Below are 18,756 nucleotides of genomic sequence, written 5' to 3' on the forward strand. Positions count from 1 at the left end.
TGTCAACATGAACCAAAATCTCTGAAGACTGTTCTGTGACTCTGTGCCGTGAAAGCAAAAGGGGTTCTAACCCAGTAATAACAAGATGTATCTAATAAAATGGCCATTGAATGTATGTGTAGGTGAAAGCAGTGATAGAAGCTTGAGGTCCAGTTGAGGTTCAAGTACTGAAATGTAGTAATTGTAGCAGAAGCTGACCTGGGACTGTGAGTTAAAGTGGAAGCAGGTAGTTGGGTCCTTATATGTTTGGAGGTGGGTGTCGGGTTTTCCCTTGAAATCAGAAACATGTTTGCCGGGTAATCTAACTACTTAAAGTAAGTTAGGCAAGTAATTTAATGAATCGTCTATGTTGAAAAGGTCTTTTCGCAACTGCACAGCATGTTCAAGCTGTTTTGTTAGTAAATAAACATTTATTATGAAACTTTCCAGCCTGCATTTCCAGACTTGGGAATTCTGTCAGTTTTTGTGTCTGGAAATTCAGAAAAACAATTATCAAGTACTTTTTGTATTGCTTAAAGATTTGTGAAGAAGCAAGGAGTATTATTTATGGGATTGTACTTTATCGTTTTCATTGAAACTTGACAAATATAAACTAGTTGTGGCATTTTTAGATCTCTTTCCAAGTTGAGAAAAAGCTTGTCTAACATAACCAAATAAGTATAAAAAAGGAAAAAAGGAGCTGCAAAACTTTCCAGACCGATGTCTTCTTTGAACATATGAGATGACCGATTTTTGAAAATGAAGTATTTATCCAGATTGACTGTACGTTTATTTGGGCTATATTTTTATTTAAATACTGATTTAAAGTTGGAAGACACACACATACACACTCTCACACACAGTTAACCAATTAATCTCACTGATAAATAACTTTCTCCCTGAGGATAATTTGTGTGGTTTGACTTTCTGCTGTGGCTCCACTGACTGAGAAGGAAGACGAATGAACAGTTAGATGTTGCTGGGATGAAGCTGGCACGGATTCCTTTGAGATCAGAGATTGCTGTGAGTAGAGCATGCATTGCCCTACTCCTCTTTGAGACTTCTTTAAAAAAAGTTTAATCTTAAGTCTTTCTTGGAAGCATATTTCCATGAGATTGTTATCAGAAGTCTGTTGACCCTTTATGGAGTTACCTGGAGACTTTCTGGCCTGACTCTTAATCCTGAACTGGCTTGTTCCATTTCCTACTTATCCTCGGGTGCTGGTGGCAATGAGTGCATAACAAATGGACTCTTTGCATTTCTCAAGAACACCCCCTCCTCTGTTTCAGCTCTCTTGTCTATCATCCCATTACGCGCTGGCAGGCCATCGCCGCAGCGTTTGTTTTTATAGGTAATTGTTCCATCAGGGGTGCATTTTCATTCGGGTTGCCACAAAGATTATGGGAGCCTCATTGTCAAAATACTTGCAGGACTGAAGTCAGATTAATACAGCCAAATAGTCTGCAATTATCATGAGCAACACTTTCCAGTAACACTGAATCACCTAATTGTGTACGGTTTTTAATTTAGCTGCATGCTGTAAACCTGCTGTTCGTGTGTGTGTGGGTTTAGGGGATAAATTATGGTGCTTAAAGAGATCAGAGAACACAGTTTATTTATTTGAAATTCTGTAAATGAGGGGTAGCGGGCTCCCAGCACAACTGAAGTATCCATCATGTGCGTGTATTATTTTTACTGGAGCGAACATGTTAAGAGGAGCAACTGCATTCAGTTATAGTGCCGGTCAGGGGAGGAGGGTCAGCTAAATCCTGGCAGCTGTTCAAGTTCAACATGGAGAGCATAACTCCTAAGACATCGCTTGGGACCCGGCAGAGAGGCCAAGCAGAAGAAAGACAGTAAGATAAAGACTGCGGAGTGAGACTGGAAGTGCGAGAGTGAGAGGTTTTGCGGGCTGATCCGTGGAGGCGGGGTGGAGGGGGTTCCACTGAGGCTGGAGAGATATCCCTCTTCCCATCTGCCAGCGGACAGCGTGTCCTCCCAAGAGCTATCTGAAGAATCTGGTCAGTCAGTGCAACATGGCGCCTCCTCAATCCCTCCAGCTGGCTGTTTGGGCCCTGTTTGGGGTGGTCTCCTGACAACTGGCCCCCATCACCTCCTAGCACCCCCGCCAGGATAGACCGATGCATGCAGCAGTCTCATCCTCAGCTGCTCGGGCTACAGCAAGGCTTCACTAGGATTAATATGGGATTGTCTGATTAGCATTTAGAGGATTGCATGTTAATGTTTATGTCTGTGCAGATTAAATATTACAGGATTAGCGCTCCTTATTTTAGGGTGAAAATGTTGGCTCGCATTGTTCATTTTTCTCCTCTCTCTAGAGATGTTGTCAGGCCAACTGCTGGATAAACTGCCATGTGTCTCACTGATCACATGTGGGAGCTGTTTGGAGATTTCCAGAGTGTGATGCAAGGCCACTGAGCATAACTTTCCCTGGACATTAGTGTCCCCAACAACATCTGGAGCTCATTGTGACCCCAAATCATCCAGGCCTTTTCCTGTGGTTCAGCTGGCACAGGAGGCCAGTGTATCGTGACCTGTTTCCTGCGGCTGGATTTGTGAATGAAGTGGGAGGGAATGGCGTCAGACCCCAAACACTGTAGCTAGATCATGAATGAATGGGAGCTGTGTGGAAAAAGATTGACTGTATTTTAGCCAGCTTAGTCTGAGTCTCACTTGGAGCACTGTCCCATTTGCGTGAAGAATTTGTGACTTCACACAGAGAGCACTGATTCCATAGTGTGTAACAGCTTTTACTAACCTTCCTGGACACAAAAATCCTCATTTATAGAGGAGGCTTCTTAAGCACTTCTCCTTTACTGATTTTATTTTTCAGATTTCCAAAAATAACATTCATATGGCAGCCGGGAGATGTCCTACATCACCCCTGTCTGCAGTCCAGTGAGCCAACATTGTGTAAGGACAATAGTGGCAAGGGATAGCTTTAACAGGACAGACTTATAAAGGGCACCATTGTTCCCTGGAATTGCCAAAAAGTAGAGAGGAAATAGATTAAAGAGAAAAAAGTCAGAAAGAAAACCCCGGCAGTGTGGGACCATGTTCTGTTTGGATTGGGAGGTTCAGGAACCAGGAGGAATGTGGAGAGCCCGAGTGAGCAACAGAGAAATATTTCTTCCAGTGGAGGCTGTTTTTTAAAGGAATGGGTTATTATAGTTGGCCAGTTAAACCCCTTCAAATAGCCATGACATCATGGCTGGGCTTGGTGCTGCAGGGGACAAACAAAGGAGGGTTTGTACCCAGAGAACCCCAGAGAGCTTCGAGGGTTTCGGGGGGACTCAGAGGGAGGCAGAATGAGGGGGTTAGAAGTCACATCTGGTCTCTTTACCTGACCCAATCAAACCCTGAGAGGGAATCAAGTGTGCCAAACTGCATCTGAAATAAATCCTAACGTGAGGCTGCCCTGAAGCGGGAATCAAAACGAGTCTTAGAAGGTAATAAACTGGCTGGGAGATTTTCCTATGGGATCGCTGTTAAAACATACTGTTAAATGGAGGTGCAGCCAAATGACAAAAAAATAATCCTTTTTTCCCAAAATGCTACACATATGCTGGTTTCTTTTTTCGTTTTTTAACGTGAGGATGTTTTGTGCAATTGCACCTCATTAATATTGCAAAAATAAACCATTCAATTGAAGCACTTCTTCAGTAATAATCTGCTTAATGTCCATCTGCACTCATTGGTAAATATTGGCAAGAAACCTGATCTGCTTCGTTAGTTCATCACTGCTTAACTCGAAAAGTGGATAGGCATCACAAACCCATCGATTAGGTTTCACTCATTATATTTTCTCTAAGCCCCTCTCTTAGCTCAGCTGTATGATGTCAGCCAATGACATAAACTCCACAGCTGTCTCCTGGAAGCCAGCTTATATAAACTGGTCATATTACTTCCAAACGCTGCACAGTATGACCTGAGCATGCAACACTCTCAGAAGAGCCTGTCGATAAATGCTGAATTGAATTGGCGAGAGCCAGGAGCGGTTTTCTCGCCTTGTTTTTGTATCCGGTCACCGCTACTGCAAAATGACTATAACTGAAAAGAAGAGGGGGAATGTAATGGAAGGATTTAAAACAAGCCTATCATCTGAAATCTCAGTGTGTACCGGGTGTTGTATTCATGGGTCTAAAAACAGGAAATGTGCAATAATTGTTACTTATTCAGATTCTTCTGTACTGTAATGAGGACCTTAATGTCTCGCTCAGCCTCTTGTTGACTTATTTGTTTTTTCTGCTGTGTTAACAGATGATTCGGGTTCTGATAAAACTGGATTGAGGGCACCTGAGGGAGCCGAGCTTGGTGGTGAAAAATTTGGTAAGACTTCTGTGCATGCTCTCAGCTTTGCAGCTGGAAATTCAAGGACTAAATGAGTTGTTTTGAATGCTTTATTGCATGTACTGCAAGTCATATTTACTTTTACAGCTGTGGGCAAACCTATGTGTAATAGCAACTGCGCAAAAATCTTGAGCCACCCCTCATTTCTTTAGATTTCTCTTCCAAGGAGTCAGACTTTCTTGTAAGTGTTTAACGTGGTCATGGGCAACAGTTTTCCAGTCTTTCAGGAGCTGATTCAGAGTTTTTCTCCTTCTACGTGACCATTTTTTGCTGGACCACTCACCACTGACCTATGAATCCTTTGGTCATAAAAATGCACCTAACTCATGGGATGAACCAGTGTTGTGTCCACACATAACAGACAGCTTAGCAAAAAAAAAAAAAAAACATTTTAAATTTTAAATCGTCCTTTGTTACTAGTAGACTGTTGCAAAAACATATCATTTGTTTCCATTTCTTTAGCTGAATTAGCAAAAAATGACAAACGCATTTTGATGGCCGTAAAATTGTAGTTTTGGACCAACAAGGTGATTCCTAAAAACTCATTAACTGAAAGCCTGGAATGGTGGGCAGTGTGCTTTTAACTGGACTGAAAATCAGTGAAACGGGTCTTGTGGATTATTTGAATTTTTTTGGTTCAAAACATCATTGGTGCAACCGTGAGTTCAGCCTGTATAACATGGTGGAGGCTCTGTCATGGTTTGGGGCTGCACTTCAGTTAGTGGTGTTGGGGATCGTGTCAAAATTGTTGGAATTACGAACACAGAAAAGTGTTGGCAGATTTTGATCCCCCATGCAATACTATCTGGAAAGCATCCGAAAGGCTTCATTTTTCAGCGTGACATTGATCCCAAACACACTTGCAGCGCAGTAAAAGTATACTTGGATAGAAAAGAATACACTGTGGAACACTATCAGTCATGAGCTGGCCTTCACAGAGCCAAAGACTGATGAAGCAGTGTGCGATCATCTTGACAGAGAACAGAACAAAAAGCATCCATCATCCAAAGAAGAGCTTTGAATTTCCTTCGGAAAGCCTGGAGAACTATTCCTGACTTAAAGAAATAACAAGAAAGCTGTTTTTTTGCTGTTTTTGTCTTATATGCTGTTTGTTTTGCACTTGTCAATACATATTTTCCCAGCAAAATGTAAAGAAGCCCCTCAATTTATCCACTTTCCTAAATTGGTTATTTTTGCTTTATCCCCCTTTACTAAATATCTTTTGATTAGCTGTCCCTCATTAAGAGACTCTCCTGTGATCACAGCCAGAACTGTGTGCCTGAGCATGCAGGAAATCTACTCTCACTGACTAAAAAACTGACTAAAAGAGAGCAGTCTGAAGCCTCAACCTTTGGCTCACAGGGATTACTTACATGTTTGTCTAAGTCTAAGTCATCAGTAATGACCAAGAATCCCAGCCCTGAACACTGTCCTTCTTGGAGACAAGAAAAAAGTCCTTTTTTGTTAAATATTTTTATAGTTTTTGATGCATGTGGGTTAGAATTATTATTATTATTATTATTTTACTTTTGACTGCCAAGACTCGGGAGAATAATTTTTAAAAAAGAGCAAATACTACATATTCATATAGCACAGGGTTAGGAGTCAGAGTCATTCCTCCAGACCCCTGAGGGTTAATACAAACTTCCACCATCATAAAAGTATGTGTAGGTCAGGAAATAAGGAAACAGGTCCCCTTTAATCTGCTCTACATCACATTATTTTTGTTAGTTAGTCTGGATTGTGCTATTATGATTATAGAAACTCTATAGAAATCAATAGAAACGTAAAACCTCACTTGAGAAATGTAGAAAAAAGGTAAATTATACTATCTACTCAAAGTAACCAGCTTGTACTTTCCTCCAAAGTGCGTCCCCGCTTCACTCAACCTACTAAGATGAGGAAGAGAGTGATAGCTCGCCCAGTGGGCAGCTCAGTGCGGCTCAAGTGCGCAGCCAGTGGAAACCCTCGACCGGACATCGTGTGGCTGAAGGACGACCGGCCGCTGACGGAGCAGGAGGTCGGCGAGGGCCGTCAGAAGAAGTGGACTCTGAGTCTGAAGAATCTGATGCCAGAGCACAGTGGCAAATACACCTGCAGGGTCTCCAATTGTGCCGGGGAGATCAACGCCACGTACAAAGTTGAGGTCATACGTGAGTATCCCGCAGAGAGCTGAGCTGTACACATACCGAGCATGCTCACCTGGAATTATTAGGGCTAACAGATGAGGCTGAGCAAATAATTTTAAATGGTTACTGCTGTTTGTGCGTATCATGTTTGTGATTTTATGTACGTCGCTGCAGGAAATTCAGACAGCCTAATCACTGTTTCGGGTCTGATTATGACCAAGGAAAAACATGCCGTATCCATATTCCTCCTGCATGGATGAATGTGTAATCATGTATATGAGAAGAATACTAAGAAAGCAAGTTTAAGAGTGGGGGCTTGTGCCTTGGTGTTTGTACAGAGGGGAGAGAGAGCTCAGCTTAGAGACCATCCACCCAATCTGGAGCTGATTAAAGCCCAGCTGTCTGCCAGACCCACTGCCCCCCCCTTTTCCCATGAGAAATGTGTGCTGTACAACCAGGAGCAAAGAAAGAGAGGAAACTAATCACACATACTTCTTGTGTTACATGTGGTATTCTTCCCTCAATGTCAATTATAAGTTCTAAGCCTGAGGGTAATAACAGCATGGAGGACTAAGACCTCCTCTGTCCGCAGAGGGGCTGTCATGTCAAAAGATGTCTGTGTGCATCTTGACAAGTTGGGTTTTGTTTTGTTTTTCTCTGTATGTCCACTCAGAGAGGACAAACTCCAAACCTGTCCTGACAGGCACCCACCCGGTCAACACAACGGTGGACTACGGCGGCACCACGTCCTTCCAGTGCAAAGTGAGGAGCGACGTTAAGCCGGTCATTCAGTGGCTCAAACGCGTGGAGACCAACGAGGAGAGCCGCTACAACTCCACAATCGAGGTGGGGGACCATAGGTTTGTGGTGCTCCCCACGGGTGAGGTGTGGTCGAGGCCCGACGGCTCCTACCTCAACAAGCTGCTCATTAGCCGCGCCAAGGAGGAGGACGCCGGCATGTACATCTGCTTAGGTGCCAACACCATGGGCTACAGCTTCCGCAGTGCCTTCCTCAGTGTGCTGCCAGGTGAGGCTCGAGGAATGTCTGTCTGCAGTGTTACAGTAAACTGTACAAAAGCTTGGATAAAGCCCAGTGCTATCAACCTATCAATCTAATTACATATATAAAAATTTTGTGTTTTTTCTTTTTCTTTATGTATCTCCATTAGTGCAAATAGTATATGCATGCATAAATCAGTAAAAGGAACCGTTGGAGGCATCAGTATGTTTTGAACTAATTAGGCTATTTTCCCCATCAATTAATTATTAATCATTCAGTAAAAATGTAGCATTTTTAAACTTTAATTGATGCCTTTTCCTCTCTTGTTCTGTTTTATGATTTTAAATCAAACATATGTTTTCTCAGCAACCCATATTCAGCGATGAATAACAACAAGTAATGTGATAATAAAACTATAACTGTTAGTTTGCTGGCAGACAACAGAGTATGGAAACATTTAAAAGCTGGAATCTTGTTTTCTTTTACAGACACTAAGCCTCACATAACACCGATGTTTCCGCAATCCTCCAGCTCCCTCCCCTGGCCTGTCATCATTGGCATCCCTGCAGTAATAGTGTTCATCTTTGGCATAGTGCTGCTGTGGTTCTGCCAAAGCAGAAAACACTGTCCTCCTCCCAGCTCCCCGGCCACACAGGTACTGCAGAGCTCTCACCGGCTGCCGCACCGGGAGCGGGACAGGGGCTGCGCGGCTCCCTCATCCAGCTCCTCCAGCCCCGAGAAAGACTGCGTGACATCCATGAACTATGAGGAGTACCTCGCGCAGCAGCAGCAGCTCCTCCTCAGCCAGGGAGGACCAACAATTCCTGCAAAAATCTACCCCAAAATCTACACAGACATTCACACACACACTCACTCCCACGTGGATGGGAAAGTACATCAGCATCAACACATTCATTTTCAGTGTTAGTGCCCAGTATTCCCAAATACTCTCACTCCTCCAGTGCGGACATTAAGCTGCGGACTGAACAGCAGTTCTGGAGTGACACTCACCTGGCATTAATTTTTTAAAATGGAGATTGTTGGGAAAAGTGTACAATGTGTGGAAAAACAGTGGCCAGTGATACACACCTTTTGTTATTACATAAAAACTTCCATATTTGTTGCTCTTTTTATTATACCTGTCAGATTCTCACACCACTAAAAATGGATTAATCCTTGTTGGGCACTTAATACAAAAAAGGACGGGGATGTTTTTATTTTATTTTTTAAGAGTGTGAGGTTAATAGCAGCTATTCGGACCAGCTGAAAGGTCTTCCTCATCAGATGAATTTTCCATTTTCTCAAGTGAAAGTTGGTCTTTATCTTTCACATGCTCAGCTGTTGGAGCGCACAGATGAAAATGGTACTCAAGACTTACAAAAGGGCTGGTTTTACGCTCCTACTCAGGTTGTCCTTTTGTTTGTTAAAGATGCATTATCCTGGGAATGCTGACCACTATCCTTTATGTTACCTTTTTCCATCCCTGACTTCTGTTAAAAGTGATATAGAATAGACTGATAAATGTTTATTGTCTTTCACAGAGTGGAATAATTACATTGCCATGTCAACTGTGTTGGTCTACATTATCATTTTTTAACCTTTTTTGTGGTAGCTTCCCATCTGTAGTAAGTAGTATGTTGACAAACAAGAGAAGATGAGTCTTTTTGACATCAACCTTTTCCACCCACAGTTCATGAAGCTGTAGTCATTTATAATCAAACTGATGACTATTTAATTTATTTTGCTAAAAAATGTATCAAAGGTTTATTTTTCAGAGTAAAGCGTTTTGCATATCTATGTAATGTTATTACGTTGTTGTGTATAGTACATATTTGAATATTGTCACTCAGTTTATTCACATTTACTTCATGCCAATATTTAGGTATTTTTTGTATGTAATTGGTTGTATTTGACAATCTTATTTGATGTACTCTAAGGTTTAAAAAAAAGTTTGAAGGTTTGATAGTTTGATTAAATGACCAGAAACAAAAAGAGATGCATTCTTCCTGAAGATTAGTGGATTTTGGGTATTAGCTAAAAGCTGCAGTGTGCACTGTGATGAAGGCGTACCTTTCATGAAAACGTCAGGGCACGCAGGTCAGCTTTCTTCCTTTGAGTGGGTTGAAGTGTCCGCCGAGGGTGACACAGAGGGCATGCCCACAGAGGGGCAGAACGTGCTGGGATGAATGAATAGATACTGTACAGACACAAGAGCAGTCTCACAGTTGCTTTATAGATGAGTGATGGCCCCTGCAAGACTACACCAAACAACCAGCATCTTTTCTCATTTAAGTGAATTGACCCTCTCCTCCCCCCTCTCTAGTCTGCACCACCACCATCTACTCATTCAACTCCAATCTAGGTAGGATTTCCTTTCACCATTTAGGAAGTGCATTGTCCTGCTGTGGGAGTGATGTGACAGGACCCTGTGATTGCTCAGGAAAGAAGGGGAGCATTGTATCAAGTGAGCTCTTGTTTTGTTGCAAGTATGGCAGGATGGAGATGAGCTTTGGCTCCAGACAGATGACGGCCGAGTACACTGAGCGGCCTGTTTTTAAAGCAGATGCGTTTCACTGAGTCAAAAAGCTGTGGTATTGTCATGTCCATAAATAATGCTTTGAATACAAAATTCAGCTGAGAAGATTCAATTATGAAGGCATGCACTGCCCTCTAGTGGTCAGGGTCCTGTATATCAGCCATTGCTAAAGTCAGGAGTGCTGCAATCCACTTAAAACATCCAGAAAATCCCATGGGGTCTACCCAGTCTTTACTGCTCACTCCAAACCTGAAAATTGTTTAAAAAAAAATAAAAAATAGACAGTAGGCTATAAATTGCTAATGCTAACCTGTTATATGCAGCCAGTTCATACATTTAGGTCAGAGTGATGGGAATAATGAAAACCAACCACCTCCAGTTATCATTTTTAATTCACCTTTTATATAAATGTGTTTACATAAATATACATGTGTACATTCTTCTAAGTCATTTAAAAATTTCTGTTATAACTGCAGGCTACATGCAGTACCTCAACTGCCCACCAGTGGGCCCTGGCCCACAGTTTGGGAATCCCTGACTATAGCATACAAGCAAAACTAAAGATTGATGCAAAGATGATCACCAGATCAGTAAATCCTTTTTATTAACCTTTTTACAGTATTATAACATTGAAAGAGACAAACAGTACACTACACAAGAAGACACTCTGGACATGGAGATAAAGAACAGAAGCAAACAGCATTTAAAACCAAGTTCAGCCCTTTTGGACATTGGATATGAGTTCATCACAAAGTTTGGTGAGCTCCTCTGCCTCCTTCTCCTGTAACAAGAAAAGAATTTAGAAATGAGAAGAAAAAGACGAAAGGTGATAATACTGCTCCAAATTCATGAAAATAAGGTGTTGACTTGCCTTCTGGTCCAAGCTCTTCTCCAGTGACTGCACTTTCAGCTGGTCTCTGCGCAGCTGTGCTTGAAGCGCAGATACCTCAGCCTTGTATTTGGATCGCACCTCAGCTATTTCTTCATTTGCACTGATGATGAGAATTAAATTCAAGTTAGTCAACGCAAGTCTCCCGATGCTTCAACATAAAATGCCAGAATCTCTTACTGGCTAATTTTCTCCTCGGCATGAGCTTTAAGTGTTTGATAGCGCTGCTCCTCCTTTTTGATCCTTGCCAGGTAGTCCTGTGCACAAGACTTCAGAGTCTCTTCATTCTGGGTAGAGGACGCAGAAAATATTTCAACATTTAAATCTTAACCTTAAAAAAAATAAAATAAAATAAAATAATAATAACAACAACAACAACAACAACAACAACTTGAAATTATAGCAAACATTTGTCTGGTTTCCATGAGCTGACCTTTTTGTAACCTTCTATAACGTCCTTGTACTTCTCCAGCCTCTTGAAGAGCTCGGCGAAAGATCTCTCCATAGCGTTCAGGTCGCTGCATACTTGCTCCTTCTCCAACAGAGCCGCATTGAGCTTCGCCTGGGCCACCTCCCTCTCCTTCTCTTGATCAGCTGACCAGTGGCAGGAAATTTTAAAATTAAATGTTTGACAAAATACCCCACGCATTAACCCTTCTGATGAGCGTAACATGTACATATCAACTTACCCATCATCTTTGCGATCATGAGCTCAAATTCAGCTATTATTTTCCTATGAAGGAGACAAAATGTGGTCAAAGATCTTCAAAATTGATTTTATATAAAAACAACAAGAAATTTTAATGTGATGCACAGCTCACCTCATTTCTTGCCCATCATCAAACAGCTTATTGTTCTTCATACTCCACTGAAATTTTTTAAAAAATAAAATAAAAATTACGCTCAATTTCAATGCCACACATTTATTCTTTGGATCCAGAGGAGCTTTGCATGAACCACAATTCAAAATAATCTGTATTAATCTTATCTGGCCTTTGGTACAGCGTGACTGAAACTAATCTTAGTGCCATTTTACTTTTAACCTTCTGATTGGCTGCTACATGTAGATACAAATTTTGATCTTTGTGTTTAAAGTGTGGCTAAACCTAATTATTTAAAAAAAAAAAAAAAAAAAAAAAAAAAAAAAAAAAAAAAAAAAAGTGTATCATAATTTAATGTGGATGTTTTCGTGTTCAAATGCTGTATGGATGTGAAAAGCCAGACAACCTACTTCTGCCTGCACTTTGGCGATTGCTGCATCCATGTCTTTCTGACTGTACTTCAGCACTTCGATGATGGCCTCTTCGGTGTTTGCTGGCTGCGGGAAAGGAGGGACGAAGCTCTCAAGGACTGGAGTCTAGATGACATAAGTGGAGATGATTTCAACAAAGTTAGCAGAAATAACAGAGGCGATGAGAAATGACAGGTCCAGTGGAGAGAGTACAAGAGACTCACCGGTGCTGCTGCATCGTCAAGCAGTCTGAAGTCATCTTTTTGTGGACCATTTGCCGCTTTTTTATCTGCCGTCTGTGGTGTTTCAAGCCTGAATTAAACAGAACAAAGTGAAGATGTTTCCTTTACGATAAATTTATTTTACAGAAAATCAAAAGCAGAACAAATTCGGCTCTAATGTCCAGTGACAGCAGCGGCACAACAGAACTACACCGTACCGTAAAACAGGGGCAGCAGGGGGAGGGGCTTGAATCTGAGCACCCGGGCCTGCAGACTTCTTTGGGCTCTCCCTCAGGAGGGGATCAAATTTTAGGTACAAGGACTGTTTCCTCAGTGCGGACTCCTTGAACTGTTGATGAGAAAATGTAAACACTTAGAACCTTGTGGTTGAGGATTTAGTCATTTAGCAAAGATAAAGAAAGCACTTACACTGCTGGACCCAAACTGTTCGAGGTAGTCAATCTGTCCATCAAAGTCACTGGTCATGACTGGAGATAAAGATTGTGGGTTAAAAGCAGAAAGAGCTTCCCATTACTGCTAAGGGTTGAACAAAAGCACAGTTTGGTTCAAGCAGAGCTGAAGCCAACAATTACTCACACATTGTTCCAGGAACAAACTCGTCATTGAAGTCTAGCATGTCAGCTTGCGCCTTCTGCTCAGGTTGAGAGGGTTCAGAGGACTCGGGGAGATTCTGCACTGGTTGTTTGGTGTCAAGGTCAGAGGCAACCTTGTTATCTGCAACCTGTCATTCCATAATAAACAGATGTTTGTTAAAAAGCAAAAACAACCCACACATACACAATATGGTGAGAGTTGCATCAAAGTACATTCCTCCAACTTACCTGTACAGGGTTCGGTGCAGCAGCTGGCAAACTCTCTTCAGCACTGAGAAGGTGAAAACTTTTAGAGTGAATCTACAGTGAAATATGGCACTACTGGTAAGTGAATTGTCTACTGCTAATAAAAACTATACTAAGCCTATACTTTCTCTTACCATGCTGGTGGTTCAGCCTCCTTTGTCACAGGGACATCGGTTTGCTCCTGAACTGCGGTTTCCACTGGTTCTGGGCTGGATTTCCTGCTGCACACGGGGGAGTTGTTTATGGCCGTTTTTGTGCCAAAAGGATTGAAGTTTGGGTCATCAAACTTTTCAAAGTCAAAGGAGTAAGAACTTTTAGGCTGTAAAGCATCAGCATCACCATCACTGACTTCAGGCTTCACTTCAGCTTCTTTTGGTGGTTTGACATCAGACACCTGCTTTGGCTCTTTAGGTCTTACACCAGTTGGCCTTTTGCCAAATTTCTTAGGTGGTGGTTTCCGTTTGACTTCAGCACCATCATCAAAATTGAATTCAAGTTTGACAGGCCCTTCCTTGGTTGGGCCTTCCTTGACTGGGTCATCAGCTGGCTGGGATTCAGCAGGAGAGGGTTTTGCGGTATCGGCAGATATCAGATCCACTGTAGCTTCAGGCTTCACCTCGCACTGAACAGGCAATTCTTGCGCCACCTCAACAACAGATGGTTTGTTTTCCTCTGCAGGTGCATCATCGTTTGACACCTTTCTCCCAAGGACAGGTGAATTTGGAATTTTAGAGCCACCAGTCTGGAAGGGATTGACTACGTCAAGGTTGTCAAAATCAAAGTTATAAGAACCTTTTGCTGGGAGTGGAGCATCTTCTGCAAAACTGCTGGACGACTTCTCTTGATCTGTGCTTGAAAACGCAGCACCAAGCTGTTTTTCATCAGGTGTAGCAGGCCATGAATCATCTTCCTCAACCGCTGGAACCTTCTTCACTATAACCACACTGCTCTCCGTGGAGCCGATATCTGCAGAAAGATCAGCGAGTGAGTTTTCTACAGACGCGCTGAATGGAAGGGTCTCGTCTAGTGCCGATTCCATTTTGATAGGCTCCTCCACGATGTTCACTGGTGGTGTGTTTTCAGACTTGCTATGATCTGCAGGGGGGTTTTCAACAGCAGGCCTCATAGGTGAGAGAGCCATCTTGTTAGACCCCTGAAATGGATTGATGTCATCAAGGTTTTCAAAATCCAGCATGTAGCCACCTTTGCTTTGTATTGGCATGTTGTCATCGGGATAAGATGACACTTCTGCAAGGGGAAAGAAAAAAAGTCATAAAGGTATCTGCTAATCTCTCAGCAGTGGTGGTGGTGGTGGGGGTGGGGGGGGGGGGGGGGGAGAGATACATAAAAAGCTCATAACTTAGAATTTTCAGAAAAAAATAAATAAATTACCTTCTTTGGGTTGCTCAGTGGCTTCCTGTGGCAAAGTACTGCAAAACCCAAAACATGATAAGTGTTGCATTTAAGTAATCTATTTCAATGAAGGCATACTGGTGAATGACATGCATTAACTTACTTTGATTTATCCAAATCCATAACTTTTGTATTCTCGTCAACACTCAACAAATTGACAGACTTGTTGGGAGACAGAATTCTTTTAGTCACAGGGTCTCTTCTTGGAGTCTGAAAACAAACCTACACACAAATTATTTAGTCAGTAGTCATAAGTAGTCAGCTGCCCCCAAAAGGCCTGGTTTTGAGCCTGGAAAAACCTTTTGTGTCTACAAATAACTGCATTTCTTTTTCTCCATATAGGTTTTCTTGTCCATCTTATTAAAATTCTGTTAACACTGGTTAGAGACAAGCAGGCTGAGGTCAGAGTTCATATAGTTGCAAAAGTAAATATTTTTCATCTGATAGTCAAGAGTGAAAGACCGTCATTAGCATTAGCTTTCTGCCCAGGGCTACACTGCCTTGTGACTATACAATTGAATGGGATGCAAGTTTTTTTTTTACCTTCACCCCCTTTGGTACAGTCTTGCTGGGCAGGTTTTCCGTCTGGCGTAGGATGGAGGGCCTTCCAGTCGGCTGATCCAGGGCAAATATGTCGTTAGGCGAGTTGTGCTTTCCTCCTGGGCAGACCCCACGATTTTCATCATTAACATCAACAGAGCTCATCCTGTAAAAACAGAGGAACAAACTGTTATGCGACTGTACTGGGACCTCTAACCCTCACCGCTGAAGGAGGCGTCAGTCTTAAAGCTGCAACCAGTTGATAAGGCACTCTTCTGGTTGCAGTTTACTCAGTGTGGGTGGAGAGCAAGAGAGAAAAATAATGTAAGATTTACACAAGAACCAAGGCACATATACTGAGCCGGTACTTCTCCTGGTGAAGTTCTTAGAACTCATTTGAACGTCTCTCTCCGGGTGTTTTGTAGTAAGACTACTGTTTGTCTTTAATGCCACCACTTTCCTACATTCGTTTTGCCCATCCGTGGTTCAAATTCAACTTGATCCAGCCTATCTCAGGTTTAGTTTAGTTACTTTAATCAGTTGAATTATTTTTAAGCTCAAGTAAATTCAGCCAATTTTAAAAAAAGCAGGTCCCCCCCCCCTTTTTTTTTTTTTTTAGTTTACTAACACTCTTACATATACACCCTGATAACTGCTGCAAACTGTATATTTGTGCACAACAAAATATTTAAGGTCGAATTAGCCCTGCAGCAGTTGCATGGTTTGGCCACCAGATGGCCTTGAAGAGTTTTATTTTTCCAGACTCAAATGGCAGTCAATGTCAACAACTTGGTAACAAAAATAATGCTCTTAGATAATATAGCATTATCAGTTTAAAATAAACTCCTAAATATTCATCCGCCAGTTTTGATAAATCCTGGTATATAAATATTTATGTAAGCCTTGGCTTTTAGTCTTTAGACGTAATGCTGTTTAAGTCACGTATTAAGCCCTAGATGAATGAAGCATTATTGGGAGGAATGACCCTTCCAAGTTATTTTAACTGGTTAAACTACATGAATCGCATATGTGACCAAGCAGCAACACGTGATTTCTCATAGCAACAAAGGTTAGCATGCCTAACTTTACAAACCTGGTTACAAATAATGGATAGCGAGCTAACTTTATCTGACGTCTTAAAGGCTGTACAAGACAGCCGTTTGCTGGCACTGAAGCGGTAGAATAAATCCCCCCACTGTCTCTGATGGATGCCAGGAGAGCAGTGTTTCATTCAACCGTTAGTTATTAGTAAGAGAACAACAATGCACATAAACCGCAGAGTACAAGCCTCGATGTGGTTAGGTTATGTGGTTAGGTTCTACTGCCTACTCAATTTTACCAAATTTTTCATTAATGCTTATTCAACTTTCGACACCCTGTACACACTAGCACTGATATAGTTAACATCAACAGTAAAGTGACAACAGCACCTTTGCTAGCTAACCGGTACACTTTAGTTAACGGAAAGTCGAAGAAAATAAAATCTCAACATCACATCTTAAAATACCAAACATTGCCAGAAATAACATACTAAACTGTAATCCCGTGTATCTACCACTTACCTCAATAAAGCATATGGTGCTCAAAGAAACTGTGTCTTCGTCTATACAATGACGATGAGAAATGAAGTGGTTTTGAAAAACCCTCGCCTTGCCTGGGCGACAACCGTTTGGATTTTAAAAGCCGTGAAACTCACCAATTAGATCGGGGGAAGCTTCAAAGTGAACGCACTTCCCGGTTAAGCAGCCAATCCGTGAAAGAACGGATGTGACGTATTTTGGTGACTGTGCACCCGAGTCAGCTTTAAAGATGACAGGAATGGCAAGCTAATGCGGTCTAAAATAAAATGTTACACACTCCTTAAACCAAAACTATCACACAGCGTGGTAAAAACAACAACATATATTTAAAGAAAAAATTACGATAAGGTTTTGTGTTACAGTTCTGGATTTTGAATTACTTTACTACATTAGAAAGGGATTAGTTTATTTTTGTTTTTATTTTCTTATTTACTGTCACGAGACTCTTATATACGAACATCCCGTAGGTGAAGTAGGTTTTCTGTCTGTTACTTATCCATCAATAATCTACTTCATCAAACGACACAGCTAGTTGAGCGTCTGCATCATTAGTCTAACGTGATCCAAATGACATTGTTCATGTCCAATTATTTCTTTCATCATTTATCTTTTTTGGTTGTTTTTGTTTTATTCTGATTTTTTAAATTATCATTCTAATTTCTGGCTTCAGGCTGTTAGTATTATACTTGAAAATTTCTTAATCGGATGTCTTTAGTCTTCTTTAGTTTCGAACTCTTTACCTACATAAGCATTGTGCATTTTGATTTGTGTATTTAAACTTGTATTATTAGCCTATTGTCACCCTGAACTTCTAAGAGGTAGTTTATTGACATTATCTACATTATTGTTGAAAAGTCTTGACCTCCTCCCCCCCAATATATAGGTGCAGTGATTTATTGAAACATGTAAAAACATACAAAGAATTGCAGTATATGAGGTTTAAAAAAAAAGGACATTCAAAGATCTTTGGATCTTGGCTCTTTCTTTTGACAAGGTCCCCAACACCTCCGACTGAAATACAGCCTCAAACCACGACAAATCCTCTACTGTGTTTTACAGATGTCTGAAGACAAACACTGTTGGACCTTTCTTCTGACAGTTTTAACCAGACATTTCACATTTGGATCCATCACTCCATAAGACTTGCTGCTACTGATTTTCAGCCAGGTTTTTGACAACCATCTTTCCACTGACACTATTTCTGACAAGGCTTCGGTGAACAGTAGATGAATCAACTGAAGGGCCAGATGTGTCTTGCAGGTCCTATGCCAGGTCTTTATTAGATTTGTCCTATTTCTTAAGGACATAACTTTCAGATACTGTTCATTTGCTGTCGACAGTTTTTCAGCCCTGTCACTTCTTCTGTTCTCCACTTATCCAGTTGTCTCAGATTTTCAGGGGCACACTTCACACCATACCAAGATATGCTTTTCGGCTAATAATTCTTTTGGTATCTCCTTACTGATGCAAAAAATAAAAGGTTATGCCTATGAAACTGTTACTATTGGCATTTTGTTTTCTTGAAAGACTGGTAGTAACAAAGTCCCTACATAATACAGGCTTAAGAAAGAGATGGGATCCTGGGATCTGCTGGAAATACTCACTCACCTAAACAAAACAAAACAAAAACCCTAGAACAGGGGTGTCCAAACTTTTTTCGCTGAGGGCCACATACATAAAAATATAGGACAGGCTGGGCCACTTACTAGAAATTAGGTATATAACCTTAACTGTTTTAAAAATCACTTAAAAATGGTCAAATGTGTTATATTGTTGAATATAATTAAATTCAAAACTGCCTTCATCACAGTTTTCCATAAATGGATCTTTATTGATTTATGCAGAAAAAGCTTTGGTAGTTCATTCTCAGAACAGCAGCCTCAGATTTCTTCTTAGAGGGAATATTTACAGCACAGAGAAAAAACAATAAAGGGGAAAATGGGACGGGTAAATTTCAAGTTTGTTATTTAAGTTATTAGGCTTAGCAACACACCTATTAACGTTCGT

The 18,756-nt window shown here is 41.3% G+C and overlaps 2 protein-coding genes across 5 annotated transcripts in view; one reads left to right on the plus strand and one right to left on the minus strand.

Moving 5' to 3' along the window:
- LOC134645224 (fibroblast growth factor receptor-like 1) overlaps positions 1–9,415 on the plus strand; it is a 35,411-nt gene extending 25,996 nt beyond the window's left edge. The window contains exons 4-7 of the mRNA XM_063498577.1: positions 4,261–4,329; positions 6,219–6,503; positions 7,153–7,506; positions 7,968–9,415. Coding sequence (XP_063354647.1) covers positions 4,261–4,329; positions 6,219–6,503; positions 7,153–7,506; positions 7,968–8,407 — 1,148 coding nt within the window. The 3' untranslated portion in view covers positions 8,408–9,415. The remainder of the gene's footprint in view (positions 1–4,260; positions 4,330–6,218; positions 6,504–7,152; positions 7,507–7,967) is intronic.
- Positions 9,416–10,431: 1,016 nt separating this feature from the next.
- Positions 10,432–16,842, minus strand: tacc3 (transforming, acidic coiled-coil containing protein 3). 4 transcript variants are annotated; one of them, XM_063498002.1, is made up of 17 exons: positions 16,732–16,842; positions 15,173–15,335; positions 14,733–14,851; positions 14,609–14,646; positions 13,351–14,464; positions 13,199–13,256; positions 12,954–13,098; positions 12,786–12,844; positions 12,575–12,705; positions 12,360–12,447; positions 12,136–12,261; positions 11,726–11,772; positions 11,594–11,637; positions 11,338–11,498; positions 11,085–11,191; positions 10,887–11,007; positions 10,432–10,796 (listed from the first exon to the last, which is right to left on the minus strand). In XM_063498002.1, exons 2-17 carry the CDS (start codon positions 15,332–15,334, stop codon positions 10,731–10,733), a joined length of 2,586 nt encoding a protein of 861 aa, XP_063354072.1. In that variant the 5' UTR covers position 15,335; positions 16,732–16,842; the 3' UTR covers positions 10,432–10,730. The 4 variants fall into 4 exon arrangements, with proteins under 4 accessions (XP_063354072.1, XP_063354074.1, XP_063354071.1 ...); XM_063498004.1 differs by lacking the exon at positions 16,732–16,842 and having other exon boundaries at positions 14,733–14,791; positions 15,173–15,386; XM_063498001.1 differs by lacking the exon at positions 16,732–16,842 and having other exon boundaries at positions 15,173–15,386.
- Between the last annotated feature and the right edge of the window lie 1,914 nt (positions 16,843–18,756).

The sequence above is a fragment of the Pelmatolapia mariae genome, linkage group LG16_19 (genome assembly GCF_036321145.2).
Source record: "Pelmatolapia mariae isolate MD_Pm_ZW linkage group LG16_19, Pm_UMD_F_2, whole genome shotgun sequence".
Taxonomy (NCBI): Eukaryota; Metazoa; Chordata; class Actinopteri; order Cichliformes; family Cichlidae; genus Pelmatolapia; species Pelmatolapia mariae.